We start from the raw sequence: 19,548 nt of genomic DNA, 5'->3' as shown, positions 1-19,548 counted from the left end.
ACCTTCAAATTCCCTTCCAAGCCACTCACCACCCTGACTTGGAAATATATCGCCGTTCCTTCACAGTCACTGGGTCAAAATCCTGGAATTCCTTCCCTAACGGCATTGTGGGTCAACCCACAGAACATGGACTGCAGCGATTCAAGAAGGCAGCTCACCACCACCTTCTCAAGGGCAGCCAGGGATGGGCAATAAATGCTGGCCAGCCAGCGATGCACCTGTCCCATGAATGAATTTTAAAAAAATAACAGCTTGCATTCATTTAGCACATTTAACAGTGAAACGTCCCACAGAGCATTACCAAACAAAATTTGACACCGAGCTGTATGAGGGGAGACAGTGGTTTTGTGGTATTGTTGCTGGATCAGTAACCCAGAGACCCAGGGCAGTGTTCGGGGGACCCAGTTTCGAATCCCACCATGACAGATGGTGAAATTTGAATTCAGTAAAAATCTGGAATTAAAAGTCTAATGGTGACAATGAAACCATTGTCGATGTTTGTAAAAACTCATCTGGTTCACTAATGTCCTTTTAGGGAAGGAAATCTGCCATCCTTATCTGTTATTCTTATCCTCATCCGTTCATACCCGGTCTGGCCTACATGTGACTCCCGTAGCAATGTGGTTGACTCTGAACTGCCCCTCTGGGCAATAAAGTCTGGCCCAGCCAGCGACACCCACACCCCATGAACGAATAGAATAAAGACCACGGTAGCACAGTGGTTAGCACTGCTGCTTCACAGCTCCAGGGACCTGGGTTCGATTCCTGGCTTGGGTCACTGTCTGTGTGGAGTTTGCACATTCTCCTCGTGTCTGCGTGGGTTTCCTCCGGGTGCTCCGGTTTCCTCCCACAGTCCAAAGATGTGCGGGTTAGGTTGATTGGCCATGCTAAAAATTGCCCTTAGTGTCCTGAGATGCGTAGGTTAGAGGGATTAGTGGGTAAATCTGTAGGGACGTGGGGGTAGGGCCTGGGTGGGATTGTGGTCGGTGCAGACTCGATGGGCCGAATGGCCTCTTTCTGCACTGTAGGGTTCTATGATTTCTTTCTATTTCTATGAAATGCTTGATCAAAGAGAGAGATTTTAAGGAGTATCTTAAAGGAGGGCAGAGAGATTTAGGGAGGAAATTCCAGAATTTGGGACCAAGGTAGCTGAAGGCACGGCCGCCAGTGGTGGGGTGATGTCAGTTGGGAATACTCAACAGGCGAGGGAATGGGGAGCTTGGAAGGTTGTGAGCTTGGCGGAGGTTGCAGAAAGAGGGAGGGGGAAAGCTGTAGAGGGATTTGAAAATGAGGATGTAAACTTCAAATTTGTTGTGCTGATTGTTACCCCTCTGAGTTGTGCATAAAACTGAATAGATGAATGTTTTCCTCTCGTTATTACAGTGAGACCCTTCCTGTGGAGAATTTGAGAGGGAACCCACTGTGTATGAACCAATATTACCAGATTCTCTCATCCTGTCGCACCCCTGGTCCCAAAACTGATTCTGTCGTCAACTACAGTCAGACTAAAAACCCAACACACATAACGGTCGTGCACAACTTTCAGGTGAGTTTCCAGCTGGCATTTAAACTTGACTAAGTCACTGTCTCTTTCTCCGTGCTTCTCCCCCTCTCTGAAGGAACAGAGGAATTGATAAGACAGAAAAAAGGTCAATTTCATTCATCTTTCCCCCTTTGGGCACCTCCACGATGCAGTGATAATGGAGTTAGTGTCCATTCACAGTGATCGGTGCAGGGTGGAACAGGTTGTCTTGTGTGGAAAGGTTGAGCCTATACTCACTCGAGTTTAGAGAAATGAGAGGTGATCTTACTGAAACGTATAAGCTTTTGATGGGATTGACAGGGTAGATGCTGAGAGGATGTTTCCCCCCTTATGGGGGAAAGCTAGAACTGGGGGGCAGAGTTTAAAATAAGACTGAGATGGCGAAGAATTTCTTCTGTTTGAGGATGGTTAGTTTTTAGAATTCTTGTCCCCAGCAAGTGGAGGAGGTTGTGATTATTGAATAGATTCAATGCTGAGTTGATTTTTTTTTTTACTGATCAGAGAGTCAGGAGTTCTGGGAGAGGGACAAAAAAGTGGAGTTAATGCCACAGTTAACCTGCTGCTGTTCCTGTTTTGGCTGTTCTTGTGTTTGATCTCTCTCATTGAGTCTACAAAGGACCCAGGCACAGGGTGGGAAAATCCCCAGTGGGGGAGAGCTTTGGGAACTATAGGACCAAAGTCATAGAATCCCTACAATGCAGAAAGAGGCCATTCGGCCCATCGAGTGCACGGACAACAATCCCACTCGGGTCCAATCCTCATCACCTCACATGTTTATCCCTCTAACCTACGCATCCCGGGACACTAGGGGTCAATTTAGCATGGCCAATCAACCTAACCCGCACATCTTTTGGAGTGAGAGAGGAAACCGGAGCACCCGGAGGAATCCCACGCAGACACGGGGAGAACGTGCAAACTCCACACAGACAGTGACCCGAGGCTGGAATTGAACCCGGGTCCCTGGAGCTGTGAGGCAACAGTGCTAACCACTGTGCTACCATGCCGCCTGTCACCTGTTCCTCCCAAGTTACTCCATATCGTTTCTACAATTACACGCCGACTGTATCCTAAAATACTACTCCCTGTTCTAACGTACTAGCAAAGGTGTTCCAGGACAGGGTTAGGCAGCTCGACCGAATAGCGATTGCTTTCCCGAACCTTGCACAAGAAGCCACTCATCACGTGTGAGCTGAGATGGTGAGCAGCACCAGAAAATGGCAGCCTCATTGACCATTACGGTCGTCTCAATAAAGCCTTCACGTCCACATCCGCATGTACAGCAGGGTTGTTGCATGGCGATCGGGGGTGAGGTCCCTGGCTGACTCTTGCCTCCTCCCAATACCAGAGTTTTGATCCTTGGATCGTTCTGTTCTGTTCCCTTCAGTTCCAGGTTGACGTTAATGATTGCTGTCTGTATTTTGCAGTTCTTTGAGCTGTTTGTGTATAACAGCGACGGCAGCCCCCTGACTGTGGACCAGATTTACATGCAGCTGGAGAAGATCTGGCACTCGTCACTCCAAACAAACAAGGAGCCAATCGGGATCCTTACTACCGGCCATCGAAACAGCTGGGCCAATGCCTATAACAATCTGATCAAAGGTTGGTCTCCCGAGAGCGTCCAGTACACAGTGGCAGAAATAACTCAACCCATCGGATAGTGTGGGAGCCCCAGTGTGAGGTAGTCCAATCTCTGAGAGTTGGGGGGATGTGGGAATTAATTGCGTAGGATTGAGGGACAGAGACGTGGGAGCCAGCATTAAAATGGCAGATAATTGTAACAGCGACTGAGCAAATTTATCAAGGGTCTAAGATGACAACATTGAAAGTTTAGGTTGATCGTTTACGATCATCTGAAACGCTGAAGGTACGTTGCAGCCCGAGAGCTGTGCCTGTGCAGGTTTTTTTCTCTTCCTTACTGCGGAGTTCAGTCTGTATCCATTATCTCATCCGAGTCACCATCCTGCACACAGCGTGTTGCAGTGTTACCCTGGCTCGTACCCATCTCGGGGTCAGAAGGTCGTGGGTTGAAACCGAACTCCAGAGACTTGGTTTAATTGAAGGTGACACATTCTGTGCAGTGCTGAGGGAGTGCCGCACTGTCAGAGGGTCAGTGCTGAGGGAGTGCCGCACTGTCAGAGGGTCAGTGCTGAGGGAGTGCCGCACTGTCAGAGGGTCAGTGCTGAGGGAGTGCCGCACTGTCGGAGGGTCAGTGCTGAGGGAGTGCCGCACTGTCGGAGGGTCAGTGCTGAGGGAGTGCCGCACTGTCGGAGGGTCAGTGCTGAGGGAGTGCCGCACTGTCGGAGGGTCAGTGCTGAGGGAGTGCCGCACTGTCAGAGGGTCAGTGCTGAGGGAGTGCCGCACTGTCAGAGGGAAATGTCACATCATGTGCCCCATCAGAGGAAGGTGCGGTGTTCCCTGCCCGATTGGCAGAGGAACGGGGTGGTTTTTCTGGTGTCCTGTCCAGTGTTTATCCCTCAATCATCAACTAATCCATTGTGGTGTTGTCATGGTTACACTGAGAGTAAATTGGCTCCCTCATGGCTTCAGAATTACCTCAATCAGTGTAAAGTGATTTGGGTCATCCTGAGGTCGCTATCTCTATTTTGTCCTTTAAAAAGCGTTTAGACAGTTACATGGGTACAGAGGGATATGGGTTAAATGTGGGCAATTGGGACTAGCTTTGGAGTTTTGAAAAAAAGGTGGCATGGACAAGTTGGGCCAAAGGGCCTGTTTCCATGCTGTAAACCTCCATGACTCTGACTCATGAAAGATGTCTTTACTTGACCCTGTAAGAAGTCTCTCAACACCAGGTTAAAGTCCAACAAGTTCATTTGGAATCACGAGCTTTCGGAGCGCTGCTCCACTCACCTGATGAAGGAGCAGCGCTCCAAAAGTTTGTGATTCCAAATAAACTTGTTGGACTTTAACCTGATGTTGGGAGACTACTTACTGTGCCCACCCCAGTCCAACGCCGGCATCTCCACATCATCTTTATTTGACCCTGGAATGTCATCTCAACCTGATCTCTTCATTCAGTGTCCACTCCTGTCTGCAGTGTGAACGGTTAGATGAGGGTTAGGAGCCGGGCCCTGGGGGCACGTTGGCCATTTATGGAACCTCAGCTGTAATCAGTAAATGAACTCCGCCTGGGTTCTGCGTACACCCTGTATCCAGTGATTATTTTGCAGTAATTGAACACATTATAGATGATTTGTTTTTGACGGCAGGGTTAATTGTCATGCTGCTACCTGGCATTTTGAGACTGTCTATTGGTCCCTTGTCTCCTCGCCAACAGATAAGGTGAACAAGGAGTCCGTTAAATGCATCCAGAGAAGTATCTTCACCATCTGCCTGGATGCTCCAGTGCCAAAGGTGTCAGATGAACTCTATATGAGCCGTGTAATGGAACAGATGCTGCACGGGGGTGGCAGCCGGTGGAACAGCGGGAACAGGTGGTTTGACAAAACCCTGCAGGTGAGTGTGAGGAGGGGGCACACAGACCCACGGCCGGCTGCTGGGCACTGACCAATCGGGTCAAACCCATTCAAACAGAATTTACACACTTGCTTCTTTGAGAAGAAGTATGTATGTTTTTCTTTTTGGATGTGGAGGTGCCGGCGTTGGACTGGGGTGGGCACAGTAAGAAGTCTCTCAACACCAGGTTAAAGTCCAACAGGTTTATTTGGTAGCACGAGCTTTCGGAGCACTGCCCCTTTCACTCACCTGATGAAGGAGCAGTGCTCCGAAAGCTCATGCTTCCAAATAAACCTGTTGGACTTTTAACCTGGTGTTGTGAGACTTCTTACTGTTTCTTTTTGGAGGTGCATGTTGTGTGTATGTGTGGCACCAGGTGTAAGTGTACACGAGAGTGTGTGTGTCTGGGAGTGTGTAAATCTGGGGAGTCCGTTAGGATCAGTGTGTATCTGGGAGAGCATCGGGAGAGGAACTTTATTCACTGCTCAATGTGTGATTCTTTTAAAAAACTGCCAAATTTCAAACTTTATTTTCCCAGTTTAAAATCCCTTTTATTGTTTTCTCCGATCTTCCCACTCCTCTTCTGGACACATGCGGTACGCTCAGACCCACCTGTTAGATATTAGGTATCAGCCCAAAGAACCTCTTCCCCTCCTCCACCTCCTCCTGCTCCCAAACCATCCACTGGCTCTGCTTCCATACCGAGTGTCTGTCACCTCCATTCCCCTCACTCCGATTCTGCCTCAGCATTACCTCACTGCGCCCCGACTCCAGCGCACATTCCGTTTTATCGTGGTTCTCTCTGTCCCAGTGTCTGACTAAACCAAATACTCTTCATTTCTTTTAAAAACTCTGGAGGAATCCTCGGGTTGGACAAAGATCCATAGACACCAGTCACTCTCCGCTGCCTTATCCATGGCAAGTTATTCGACCATGTGGGCTGCTGCACCCGAGCCTGATCCTGTCTTGAACCAACAGGCAGTTTCCAGTAGCAGTTGCTGATCAAGAGAAGAGAACCAGAGTTAATTTCAAGCGTAACACCCACCATCACACTAACCAAACCGGAGTTACTGAGACCAATTCAACCTGCATCACTGCCCCAATGAGAACAACTAACCAACTAATTCCTTTCTGGGCTTCTTCTCCAGTTCATTATCGGAGAGGATGGATCTTGTGGCTTGGTTTACGAGCATTCTCCATCGGAAGGCCCTCCCATCATGGCCTTGTTGGACCATGTCTTTGAATATTGGTAAGAATCTCGATTTCTCTCTCGTTCATTCACAGGGTGGGAGTGTCAGTGGCGAGGCCAGTGTTTATTGCCCATCCCTAATTACCTTGAGACGGTTTGATAATTCCAATAATCGTCTGTGAGAGTCTGAAGCCAGACTGAGCCTTCAAGCCTGCAGACTCTCAATTCCCCCTCGACACCCAGTGTGAGCACCTCTTTACACTCTAGTAATGAAACCCTAATACTTCCTCAATTGGAGACAGCTGCACTTTACCAACCTGAAACGTCTACTCAATCACAACACAATGAGCCGATTGCCTTCCTGGCATGGGTGAAACCATGATCCAGCAGGTGATGAGGCTAGCCCATTGCACTGGTGGGTGCGCTAATGCCTGCGATGGTGGTTTGTCCAGGCTAGGGTAGAGTAAAGGATCAGGTTGGCCAGTAAGGTTAAACTGGGGCTTTACCTGATGCAAATTTTCAAAGCCATCTCGGCCTTTTGGCTAAGATGAAGCATCAGATCCAGCCCGGGATGGGGGGCAGTGCCTCATCCTGTCAGCTTGGATCGTGTTTCTCTTGTGCAGACCATGAATTGGATTCAATTGGAACTTGAACTTACACCCTGGGCCTGGGGGTTTGCCCGCTGCACCCTGGGCCTGGGGGTTTGCCCGCTGCGCCCTGGGCCTGGGGGTTTGCCCGCTGGGCCCTGGGGGTTTGCCCGCTGCGCCCTGGGCCTGGGGGTTTGCCCGCTGGGCCTGGGGGTTTGCCCGCTGCGCCCTGGGCCTGGGGGTTTGCCCGCTGCGCCCTGGGCCTGGGGGTTTGCCCGCTGCGCCCTGGGCCTGGGGGTTTGCCCGCTGCGCCCTGGGCCTGGGGGTTTGCCCGCTGCGCCCTGGGCCTGGGGGTTTGCCCGCTGCGCCCTGGGCCTGGGGGTTTGCCCGCTGCGCCCTGGGCCTGGGGGTTTGCCCGCTGCGCCCTGGGGGTTTGCCCGCTGCGCCCTGGGGGTTTGCCCGCTGCGCCCTGGGGGTTTGCCCGCTGCGCCCTGGGGGTTTGCCCGCTGCGCCCTGGGGGTTTGCCCGCTGCGCCCTGGGGGTTTGCCCGCTGCGCCCTGGGGGTTTGCCCGCTGCGCCCTGGGGGTTTGCCCGCTGCGCCCTGGGGGTTTGCCCGCTGCGCCCTGGGGGTTTGCCCGCTGCGCCCTGGGGGTTTGCCCGCTGCGCCCTGGGGGTTTGCCAGGATGGAGGAAAACGTTTTTAAAAACAGCTTTCCTTTTTGTGCACTTTGGTTTCAGGCAAAAATAAAATGAAGACACAGAAATAAGTTGCCCGTATTTAGAACTCCCATCCTGAGTCATCCCTCTTCTAATACCCCCGATAATGTTTCACTACAAGCATTCTTTTTGATGAAAGCACGGTAGCACAGTGGTTAGCACTGCTGCTTCACAGCTCCAGGGTCCCGGGTTCGATGCTCGGGTCACTGTCTGTGTGGAGTTTGCACATTCTCCTCGTGTCTGCGTGGGTTTCCTCCGGGTGCTCCGGTTTCCTCCCACAGTCCAAAGATGTGCGGGTTAGGTTGATTGGCCAGGTTAAAAATTGTCCCTTAGAGTCCTGGGATGCGTAGGTTAGAGGAATTAGCGGGTAAAATATGTGGGGGGAGGGCCTGGGTGGGATTGTGGTCGGTGCAGACTCGATGGGCCGAATGGCCTCCTTCTGCACTGTAGGGTTTCTATGTTAATCTATGAAACAATCTGATAACTGATGGATTGTATCACAGAAGGAGGAGGCCATTCAGCCCTTCGAGCCTGCTCCACCATTCATTTTGATCATGGCTGATCATCAAATTCAATATCCTGATTGCCTTTTATCCCAAGAGCTATATCTAATTTCTTCTTGAAATCACACAATGTTTTGTCCTCAACTACTTTCTGTGGTAGTGAATTCCACACATTCACCACCCTCTGGATGAAAACATTTCTCCTCGCCTCAGTTCTGAAAGGTTTACCCCTTATCCTCAAACTATGACCCCTAGTTCTGGACTCCCCCCACCATCGGGAACATTCTTTCTGAATCTACCCTGTCTAACCCTGTTAGAATTTTATAAGTTTCTGTGAGATCCCCTCTCAGTCTTCTAAACTCCAGTGAATATAATCCTAACCGACTTCGTCTCTCCTCATATGACAGACCTGCTATCCCAGGAATCAGCCTGGTAAACCTTCGCTGCACTCCTTCTGTAGCAAGGACATCCTTCCTCTGAGAACAACACCAAAACTGCACACGATACTCCAGGTGTGGCCTCACCAACGCCCTGTACAATTGCAGCTAAACATCTCTATCCCGATACTCAAATCCTCTCACTATGAAGGCCAACGTACCATTTGCCTTCTTTACTGCCTGCTGTACCTGCGCACTTACTTTCAGCGACTGATACACGAGGACTCCAAGGTCTTGCTGAGTGTCCACCTCTCTCAATTTACACCCATTCAAATAATAATCTGCCTTCCTATTATTGCTACCAAAGTGGATAACCTCACGTTTATCCACATTATGCTGCATCTGCCATGCACATGCCCACACACTCAGCCTGTCCAAATCACACTGAAACATCTCTGCATCCTCCTCACAGCTCACCCTCCCGCACAACTTTGTACCGTCTGCAAATTTGGAGATAATACATTCAGTTCCCACTTCCAAATCATTAATAATGTGAACAGTTGGAGTCCTAGCACAGATCCCTGCGGAACCGCACTAGTCACTGACTGCCAATCAGAAAAAGACCCATTTATGCCAACTCTTTGCTTCCTATCTACTAATCGGCTTTCTATCCATCTCAAGACATTACCTGCAATACCATGTGCTTTAACTTTCCATAGTAGTCAATTATGTGAGACCTTGTCGAAGCTTTCTGAAAGTCTAAATAAATCACATCCGCTGGTTTTCCTCGGTCAACTCTACTAGTTACAGTCTCAAAAAAGTTCCAATAGGTTCATCAAGATTGATTTCCCTTGTGTAAATCCCTTGCTGACTTTGTCTGATTATACCACTGCCTTCCAAATGCTGAGTTATGAAATCCTTGATAATGGACTCTAGCAACTTCCCCAGTACCGACGTTAGGCTCACTGGTCTATAGTTCCCCGTTTTCTCTCTCCCCTTTTTTGAATAGTGGGCTTACATTAACTACCCTCCAATCTGTAGGAACCAGTCCAGAGTCCAAAGAATTTTGGAAAATAACCACCAATGGATCTACTATTTCCAGGGCCACTTCCTTAAGTACTCTGGGATGAAGATTATCAGGACCTGGAGATTTATCCACCTTCAGTCCCATCAATTTCCCCAAAACCATTTCTCTACTAATGCTGATTTCCTTCAGCTCTTCACAAAAACATGTTTCTCTTAGCACTTCTGGTACATTATTCATGTCTTCCTTTACGAAGGCGCGTTGAGAATGTGGGACCAGTTGGGATGAATGGTCTGTTTCTATGTTGTTGACTTTGTACAATCCCTAAATAAATGTCCATTCGGTCTCTTCTGTTTCAGCAAGAACTCAGTGATGGTTCGTTCTCCGATGATTCCACTGACCATGCCCCGGAAACTCCGTTTCAACATCACTCCTGACACAAAGAGAGACATTGAAAAAGCAAAACAGAACCTCAACATGTGAGAGCTTTCTCTTTATTCATTCTCAGCCTGTGGGTGTCGCTGGCCGGGTCAGCATTTATTGCCCCTTTCTAATTGCCCCTTGAGAAGGTGGTGGTGAGCTGCCTTCTTGAACCGCTGCAGTCCGAGCGTGGATACATCCTCAGTGCTGTTAGGGAGGAAGTTCCAGGATTCTGACTCGGTGACTGAAGGAACGGGGGATACTTGTACATGCATTGGTGAGACCACACTTAGAATATTGTTTCCAATCTTTGCTAACCTTAACCTTAACCTAAGGAAGGATATACTTGCTGCACAGAGAGTGCAGCAGGGTTCACTGGACCAATCTTTGAAATGAGTGGGGCTTTCCTGTGAGGTGTGGTGAGGAGAATTGGTTTACATGCTCCGGGGTTTAGAAGCACGAGAGGTGGTCTCTCTCTGAGATGCTCTGAGAGTGCAGGACAGGGTGGATGCTGAGGCTCTTTTTCCCCCTGGCTGCAGAGTCAGGAAGACGGGCACTGGTGCAGGATAAGAGGGTGGCTGTTTAGGACTGAGATGAAGGGGGAGCTTCTTCATTGAAGTGGGTGGTGAATCTTTGGAATCTCTACCCCAGAGAGTTGCGGAGGCTCAGTCGCTGAGTGTAATTAAGTCGGAGGTTTTTGGACATTAGGGATATTAAGGAATATGGAGAAAGCACAAAGCGGAGTTAGGCAGAAGATCAGCCAGGATTGTATTGAGTGGCCAAGCAGGTTCGAGGGGCCAAATGGCCTATCACTGCTCTTAGTCCTCATGGTCTTTTTCCCGTGTTTAACCCAGAGAGTTGGATGTGATCACCTGGGGGAAGTGCTGCAGGCAGTTTCCCTGGTGATTTGATGTGGTGATATATTGGACCAGGTCTAATCTCTCACACCAACCCCTGTCTCCCTTCTTCCCCAAGCACAGCAGCTGTGGGGGAAGAGTAGGGTTAGGGATGCGTGGTGTCACTGTATTCACCTCAGTGGTCCCAGGCTATAGAGGATGTGTCGGGGGTAGGGGTTCCAGTCTCGTATTGCTGTCTAATGACCCCATCGGGAAAGTGTGTGCATGTCCAGTGAAGGCACCACTGCGATGCCTCCTGCAGTTCAATAACCCGATACGGCACGGTAGCATAGTGGTTAGCACTGCTGCTTCACAGCTCCAGGGACCTGGGTTCGATTCCCGGCTCGGGTCACGGTCTGTGTGGAGTTTGCACATTCTCCCCGTGTCTGCGTGGGTTTCCTCCGGGTGCTCCGGTTTCCTCCCACAGTCCAAAGATGTGCGGGTTAGGTTGATTGGCCATGCTAAAATTGCCCCTTAGTGTCCTGGGATGCGTAGATTAGTGGGTAAATATGAGGGTTAGAGGGATTAGCAGGTAAAATATTTAGGGATAGGGCCTGGGTGGGATTGTTGTCGGTGCAGACTCGATGGGCCGAATGGTCTCTTTCTGCACTGTAGGGCTTCTATGGTTCTAACCCACAGGCACATATGGTCTGAGCTCATGCATGTCGTTATGGCCATATACAGGAGGACTAACGAGTGAACTTGTTCCCTGACACAAGTTGATGAATTTGTAGGAGAGCGAGGAGGTTGGGGGATTGATGCTGGGTTGACAATGCTGATAATGATTATCTTTCTTTCTCACCAGGATGGTGCATGATGTGGATATCAAATGCTTCACGTTCCCACAGTTTGGGAAAGATTTGGTGAAGTCCTGGAAGCTGAGTCCAGACGCCTTTATCCAGCTCTCCCTGCAACTGGCTTACTACAGGTATAAAAACTGTCACTCAGACCCATCTTGTCCAGTTATCTCATACAGATTCATACAGCACAGAGGGAGGCCATTCGGCCATCAAGCCAGTGCCAGCTCTCTGAAAGAACGACCCAGTTATCTCTGACCGTTTCCTGAATTATTCTGCAAATTTCCCTTTCAAATGGATACAAAATTGGCTTGACGACAGAAGCCAGAGAGTGGCTGTAGAGAGTTGTTTTTCAAACTGGAGGCCTGTGACCAGCAGTGTGTCTCAGGGATCAGTGCTGGGTCCAGTGTTATTTGTCGTTTATATTAATGATTTGGATGAGAATATAGGAGGCATGGTTAGTAAGTTTGCAGATGACACCAAGATTGGTGGCGTAGTGGACAGTGAAGAAAGTTATCTCCAATTGAAACGGGATCTTGATCAATTGGGCCAGTGGGCTGACGAATGGCAGATGGAGTTTAATTTAGATAAATGCGAGGTGATGCATTTTGGTCGATCAAATCAGGGCAGGACTTACTCAGTTAATGGTAGGGCATTGGGGAGAGTTACAGAACAAAGAGATCTAGGGGTACAGGTTCATAGCTCCTTGAAAGTGGAGTCACAGGTGGACAGAATGGTGAAGAAGGCATTCAGCATGCTTGGTTTCATTGGTCAGAACATTGAATACAGGAATTGGGACATCTTGTTGAAATTGTACAAGACATTAGTAAAGCCACACTTGGAATACTGTTTGCAATTCTGGTCACCCTATTGTAGAAAGGATATTATTAAACTAGAAAGAGTGCAGAAAAGATTTACTAGGATGTTACTGGGACTTGATGGTTTGAGTTATAAGGAGAGGCTGGATAGACTGACTTTTTTTCCCTGGAGTGTAGGAGACTTAGAGGTGATCTTATAGAGGTCTATAAAATAATGAGGGGCACAGATCAGCTAGATAGTCAATATCTTTTCCCAAAGATAGGGGAGTCTAAAACTAGCGGGCATAGATTTAAGGTGAGAGGGGAAAGATACAAAAAGGGTCCAGAGGGGCAATTTTTTCAGAGGGTGGTGAGTGTCTGGAACAAGCTGCCAGAGGCGGGTATAATTTTGTCTTTTAAAAAGCGTTTAGACAGTTATATGGGTAAGACAGGTATAGAGGGATATGGGCCAAATGTGGGCAGTTGGGACTAGCTTAGTGGTAAAAACTGGATGGCATACACATGTTAGGCAGAAGGGCCTGTTTCCGTGCTGTAAACCTCTGACTCTTAAGTATTTATTCAATTCCTTATTGAAAATTAGGCAGCGCATTCCAGATCACAACAACTCGCTGTAAATGAAAATAAAATCCTCTTCCGGTGTAGCCGCTCACCTTAAATCTGTCATCTCTGGTTACTGACAGTGGAAGCAGTTTCTCCTTATTTACTCAATCAAAACCCATCATCATTTTCAAGTTTTATTAAATTGTCCTCAACAACCACCACCTCCTCTGTCCAGATAAGAACAATCCCAGCTTCTCCAGTCTCTCCATGTCCCTAGTGCCATTTCAGTAAATCTCACTACCTCCCCCCTTTCCCCTCCCACATCCAGAGAACAGGAACCGTGCGGCCTGTACTCAGCGCGCACGCACACTCCCCCCCCCCCCCCCTCACAGGGAGAGCTGTGGGGAGGTTGGATAAAGGAAAGGCACCATTACTGCAGGAGCAGTTGTCGATTCCTCTCTCTCTCCCTGTTCCCCCACCCCCCCCTCCGGCCCGTAAGCAGGGCATGAGCAGAAATCCCCCCACCCCCTCACCATTTTGCTGTGTTTGTGTCTCTCGTCAGGATTTATGGAGAGTCATGTGCGACGTACGAGAGTGCCTCCTTGCGGATGTTTCATCTCGGACGCACGGACACAATCCGCTCCGCGACCATCGAATCCTCGGCCTTTGTCTGTGCCATGGATAATCAGCAGCTGCAGGTACCCGAACCTCAAACACCATCTCTCTGGGGACCGAGTTGCATTCACTGGGAAACTCTGCCAGGTGACAGGTATTGGCATCGGGAAGGGTTTTGAAGAAGCCTTGCTGGGGAGAAACTGACGTGGATTTTAAATAATTGGCAGAAGATAGAGTGGGGTTGAGATTTATTTTTCACCAATTGTGATTGGGAATCCACTGCCTGTAAGGACAATGGAAACTTTCCTGTAATTAACCGTTTTCCCATAGATCAGCCAGTATATTTGTAATATATATAAATGATTTGGAGGAAAATGTAACTGGACTGATTAGTAAGTTTGCAGACGACACAAAGGTTGGTGGATTTGCGGATAGCGATGAGGACCATCCGAGGATACAGCAGGATATAGATCAGTTGGAGACTTGGGCGGAGAGATGGCAGATGGAGTTTAATCCGGACAAATGTGAGGTAATGCATTTTGGAAGGTCCAATACAGATAGGAAATATACAGTAAATGGCAGAACCCTTAGGAGTATTGATAGGCAAAGGGATCTGGGTGTACAGGTACACAGGTCACTGAAAGTGGCAATGCAGGTGGAGAAGGTAGTCAAGAAGGTATAGGCCGGGGTATTGAGTTTAAAAATTGGCAAGTCATGTTGCAGCTTTATAGAACCTTAGTTAGGCCGCACTTGGAATATAGTGTTCAATTTTGGTCACCACACTATCAGAAGGATGTGGAGGGCTTTGGAGGGGGTACAGAAAAGATTTACCAGGATGTTGCCTGGTATGGAGGGCATTAGCTATGAGGAGAGGTTTGTTCTCACTGGAGCGATGGAGATTGAGGGGAGACCATATAGAAGTCTACAAGATTATGAGAGGCATGGACAGAGTGGATAGTCAGAAGCTTTTTCCCAGGGTGGAAGAGTCAATTACTAGGGGGCACAGGTTTAAGGTGCGAGGGGCAAGGTTTAAAACAGATGTAGGAGGCAGATTTTTTACACAGAGAGTGGTGGGTGCCTGGAATTCGTTGCCGGAAGAGGTAGTGGAAGCGGATACGGTAGTGACTTTTAAGGGGCGTCTTGACAAGTAGATGAATAGGATGGGGATAGAGGGATATGGTCCCCAGAAGGGTAGGGAGTTTTAATTGTCGGGCAGCATGGTTGGTGCAGGCTTGGAGGGCCTGTTCCTGTGCTGTAATTTTCTTTGTTCTTTGTTCTTATATAGTGTTGTGCTTCCCCTCCACACTCCTGAGATGGGGCCTGGAATTATATCATGTTAAAGGTGCTATATGAATGCATGGTAGCGTTTGCAGCAGTCAGTCAGTCAGGAACTGTCACTTAAACGTGAAGCTGTTTTTTCCCTCTGCTGTTTCTGACAGCCCTGCTGTCTCAGCTTTAGTCAGTTCCAGTTCACGTGCACCTTTAGCTGTAAGTTTAACCCTGAAAAGTGAGAGGTGATACACTCTGGAAGGAGTAATTTGACAAGAAAGTACTCAATGAATGGTAGGAAGTTCTGTGGAACGGAGAGACCTTGGCGTGTTTGTCCTCACACCTCTGAAAGCGGAAGGGCATATTAGTAGGGTGTTGATAAAGGCATATGGGACACTTCCCTTTATCAAACGAGGCATAGATTACAAAAGCAGGGAAGTCATGTTGGAGTTGTATAGAACTTTGGTGAGGCCACAGCTGGAGCACTGTGTGCAATTCCGGTCGCCACATTATCGGAAGGATGTGATTGCACTGGAGGGGGTACAGAGGAGATTCACCAGGACGCTGCCTGGGACGGAACATTTAAATTATGAAGAGAGGTTGGGTAGGCTTGGGTTGTTTTTGTTGGAACAGAGAAGACTGAGGGGCGACCTGATTGAGGTGTTCAAGACTGAGGGGCATGGACAGAGTGGATAAGGAGCAACTGTTCCCGTTAGTTGGAGGGTCATTCACGAGGGGACATAGGTTCAAGGTGAGGAGCAGAAGGTTTAGGAGGGATGTGAGGAAAAACTATTTTACCCAGAGGGTGGTGATGGTCCGGAATGTGTTGTCTGGGAGGGTGGTGGAGGCGGGATGCCTCACATCCTTTTAAAAAGTACCTGGATGAGCACTTGGCACGCCATAACATTCAGGGCTATGGGCCAAGTGCTGGTAAATGAGATTCGGTGGAAGATCAGGTGTTTCTTACATGTTGGCGCAGACTCGAAGGGCCTCTTCTGCGCTGCATGATTCTCTGATCTAAGTTGTTCTGTTTTAATTCTGTTTAGAATCAGGAAAAAGTGGCCTTGCTGAGAAAAGCTGTTGCGGCACACACAAGCTACACAGACACGGTGAGTGAGTTTACAGCCTGTTATTCCTCCCAAACCCCCTCCCCCAGCTCTGAACTCTAGAACCTCGGCTGCATTCGGGATTGTAATCCTGTCCTTTTATTTGGCAAGAACGTTTCAATCGTTTTCGCTGTGGAACAGGAAACTTGAGAATTTCTCAACATCTCTGGGGGAGGGGGAGCTATGTGAGGGTAGGATTGGTGGGGGGTGGGGGGGGGGCACAATGTAAGGGGTACCATTCTGCTCATGCCTGTTCTTTCTTCCAGGCAGTAAGAGGCCAAGCCATCGATAGACACCTCCTGGGTCTGAAACTTCAGGCCATCGAGGATCTAGTTCGAATCCCGGAGATCTTTATGGACACATCCTATGCAGTTGCCTTTCATTTCAATCTATCGACCAGTCAGGTAAGGCATTCACTCCCCTCCTCATTCTGTCAGCTGAAGACCCCCTCCACCCTCCCCCCTGGGTTGGTGAAACCCTCATTGCAACTGTGCCCAGTGGCAGTTGGAGAACTGACGGGTGATTTTTTTCCCCACCTTCCCTTGGGTCAGAATTCTCCACTCAAGGAATTAATATAGCAGCTTTCCCAACTGCAGGATGACCCTGTAGCAGTGGTGGGGGTGGGGGGGGTGGAGATGGAGAATGTCTGGAGGATTTCGGAGGGGCGAGGGGACAGTGAAAGGAACTTTAAGCAGCATTAGTGGCGGCACAGTGGTTAGCAGTGCTGTCTCGCAGCGCCAGGGATACTGATTTGATTCCTGGCTCGGGTCACTGTCTGTGTGGCGTCTGCATGTTCTCCCCGTGTCTGCATGGGTTTCCTCCCACAGTCCAAAAATGTGCGAGTTAGGTTGATTGGCCGTGCCAAATTGACCCTTAGTTTCGGGGGATTAGTAGGGTAAATATGTGGGGTTATGGGGAAATGGCCAGAGTGAGATTGTTGTTGGTGCAGACTCGATGGGCTGAATGGCCTCCTTCTGCACTGCAGAGATTCTATGATTCGGGGTGAGATGAAGGAGGTTCTGGGGGCTCCCAGTGGCTCTGCCTCCTCTACACATCTATCTTTCCTTTTGAAGAGGAACGTTGTAACACTGGGATCTGCTCTCTCTCTGTTTAGGTTCCTGCTAAAACTGACTGCCTCTTGTGCTTTGGACCTGTCGTGCCTGATGGTTACGGTGTGTGTTACAATCCCATGGACGCCCACATCAACTTCGCTGTGTCTGCTTTCAACAGCTGTGCAGAGACCAATGCCGCTAAACTCACTCACTACCTAGAGCAGGCTTTGATCGATATGAGGGACATGCTCCCTCTCACACCCAGCTCAAAGCTGTGAAGCAGCCAGATAACAGAACAGATCAACCAAAAAAATCCCAGCACGGAATCGGCACTCAGTCCCGGCACTGCAGGGTTTTCACCAAACGTCAGCCTGAACAATTTATCCAGAAGAATCTGAAGAGTTTTTTTTAAAATGCCCTTTTAAGATAATTATCAATGATATTCATTTTAGAAAAGGAGTGTTTGTTTAAATGGAGATTGTATCCCAGCAAGAGGGGCTTGCTCCCCCTCTCCAGAGGGTGTACCCGCGGTCTACGATTCTGGGTGAGTTCCTTACAGGCCGGTCCAGTCTGGTGCTGATGAAAGTTGTGAACCAGGAGTCACTGAGCAGGTGATCATTAGAAGAAAGTTTGGTTGATTTTTCTGTTGCAGGCCCACCCCCTGATATTACTGTTGTCACACTATTAACCACTCCTGGTAAGATTACAGTCCAGGGATAGGTCCTAAGGACATTGGAATGTGAATTTAGAAGCAGGAGTTGACCTTTCAGCTCTTCGAACCTGCTCCGCCATTCAGTAAGATTACAGCTGATCTGGGCTGGTCTCAATTTCACTTTGCTGTCTGCTGGGGTTCAAATATTTCTTTAACTAAAAATATTGCTCTGAACACTTTTTTATAAATATCAATGAATTGTTTAATTAATCATTGAGCAGGAAAAAATTGGATACTTAAGATTCAGGTGACTGGATCAGTGGGAGAATGAGAGTCCCCACATGCCCCAGAGTGTGAAAAAATGCTTCCATTGTCTGAGTACAGCTCCAACAACACTCAAAGCTTGACACTACTGTGGGCAAAGCAGCCTGTTTGATTTGGAACCCATCCACTAAATGTGTACAAGTTGCACTGAAGCAACTTGCTACAACTCCTTCTACAGCACTTTTAAAAAAAATTCATTCATGGGATATGGGTGTTGCCGGCTGGACCAGCATTTTATTCCCATCCCTCAGGGTAGAATCAGACACATTGCTGTGGGTTGACCAGGTAAGATTCAAGAGGTAAAACAGAAAAATGCTGGAAAATCTCAGCAGGTCTGACAGCATCTGTGGAGAGAGAATAGAGCCAACATTTTAAGTCTAGATGACCCTTCGTCAGAGCACAGAGCATTTTTCTGTTTTTGTTTCAGATTCCAGCATCTGTAGTATTTTGTGCTTATCTTAAGATTCAAGAGGTAATTGCTAAATTAACATGAATTGGTGCTGAACTGACAGGACAGAGAGAGAATTGCCATTGAATCAGGACATGACATTCTTGTTGGGAGCTTTACTCTATCTAACCCTGTGCTGTACCTGTCCTGGGAGTGTTTGATGGGGACAGTGTAGAGGGAGCTTTACTCTGTATCTAACCCTGTGCTGTACCTGTCCTGGGAGTGTTTGATGGGGACAGTGTAGAGGGAGCTTTACTCTGTATCTAACCCTGTGCTGTACCTGTCCTGGGAGTGTTTGATGGGGGACAGTGTAGAGAGAGCTTTACTCTGTATCTAACCCCGTACCCGCCCTGAAGTGAGTTCCATCGTCACACTGACTCGACACCTTAAATAGAAAAATAAGCACAGGGATTTTAAATTGTGAATCCCAGGGGATCACTGGATTACTAACCCAGTGACATGACCGTGTCACCATGTGGCACAATGCCTACCACTAAGTGTTCAGCCTGCATGTTTACAATCCCATGTTTTTAATATTTCTCCAGAATGGATAATTTTGTGAATGTATTCTGCTATTGGCCTTGACTTTAATGTAAATATTTCCATTGTAAAAAAACAAAGCACACTTATTACTAGTGTAATCCTTGTGAATGACTGTAATAAAACTTTATATATTACACACACACACAACTTGTCAAATGGGTGGTATGTGTATTAATCTCTCAACTTTCTACATTCAGTATCAACCGGTTTCTCTCTCCCCTTGTTTGATCCGTAAGGCTGGGACTTGTACTATGCTCTTGCACTCACACAAGCCTGACCCAAGACCACCTTGAAGGATTTGACAGCCAGTCTATGGTTATCCTCTGGTTAGTACGGGAAGGGTTTAATGTACACTCCTTTACCTGCCAATTAAAAACTTGGTTCTAGTTCCATCCTTCACTGCACTACATAGTTCAACACTCCATTTCTAATTCTGTTTTACAACTCTAGTTATGGATGTTTAAGGGGCTTTTCTTCCATTTGGGATCTCCCACAGTATTTACAGCCCGTGAGGTACTTCAGAAGTGCAGTCAGTGTTATCATGTGGGAAATGTGGCAGCTCCCAGGAACAGCAATGACCAGATAATCTTTTTACTGATCACAGTTGATGGATGAATATTGACCCTAGGAGAATTCCTCTGCTCTCAAACAATGG

The 19,548-nt window shown here is 48.2% G+C and overlaps 1 protein-coding gene across 2 annotated transcripts in view; it reads left to right on the top strand.

The window, feature by feature from the left end:
- crata (carnitine O-acetyltransferase a) overlaps positions 1-19,033 on the top strand; it is a 41,467-nt gene extending 22,434 nt beyond the window's left edge. For both annotated transcript variants that reach the window (XM_078207157.1, XM_078207156.1), the window contains 10 exons: positions 1,384-1,546; positions 2,968-3,142; positions 4,839-5,017; positions 6,166-6,266; positions 9,773-9,892; positions 11,535-11,657; positions 13,447-13,582; positions 15,815-15,877; positions 16,141-16,278; positions 16,989-19,033. In XM_078207157.1, the coding sequence (XP_078063283.1) occupies positions 1,384-1,546; positions 2,968-3,142; positions 4,839-5,017; positions 6,166-6,266; positions 9,773-9,892; positions 11,535-11,657; positions 13,447-13,582; positions 15,815-15,877; positions 16,141-16,278; positions 16,989-17,204 (1,414 nt within the window). In that variant the 3' untranslated portion in view covers positions 17,205-19,033. The remainder of the gene's footprint in view (positions 1-1,383; positions 1,547-2,967; positions 3,143-4,838; positions 5,018-6,165; positions 6,267-9,772; positions 9,893-11,534; positions 11,658-13,446; positions 13,583-15,814; positions 15,878-16,140; positions 16,279-16,988) is intronic.
- The last annotated feature ends 515 nt before the right edge of the window (positions 19,034-19,548 follow it).

The sequence above is a fragment of the Mustelus asterias genome, unplaced genomic scaffold (genome assembly GCF_964213995.1).
Source record: "Mustelus asterias unplaced genomic scaffold, sMusAst1.hap1.1 HAP1_SCAFFOLD_2096, whole genome shotgun sequence".
Lineage (NCBI taxonomy): Eukaryota > Metazoa > Chordata > Chondrichthyes > Carcharhiniformes > Triakidae > Mustelus > Mustelus asterias.
Note: the sequence above shows the minus strand (reverse complement) of the source record. Positions and strands in the feature narration are given on the sequence as shown.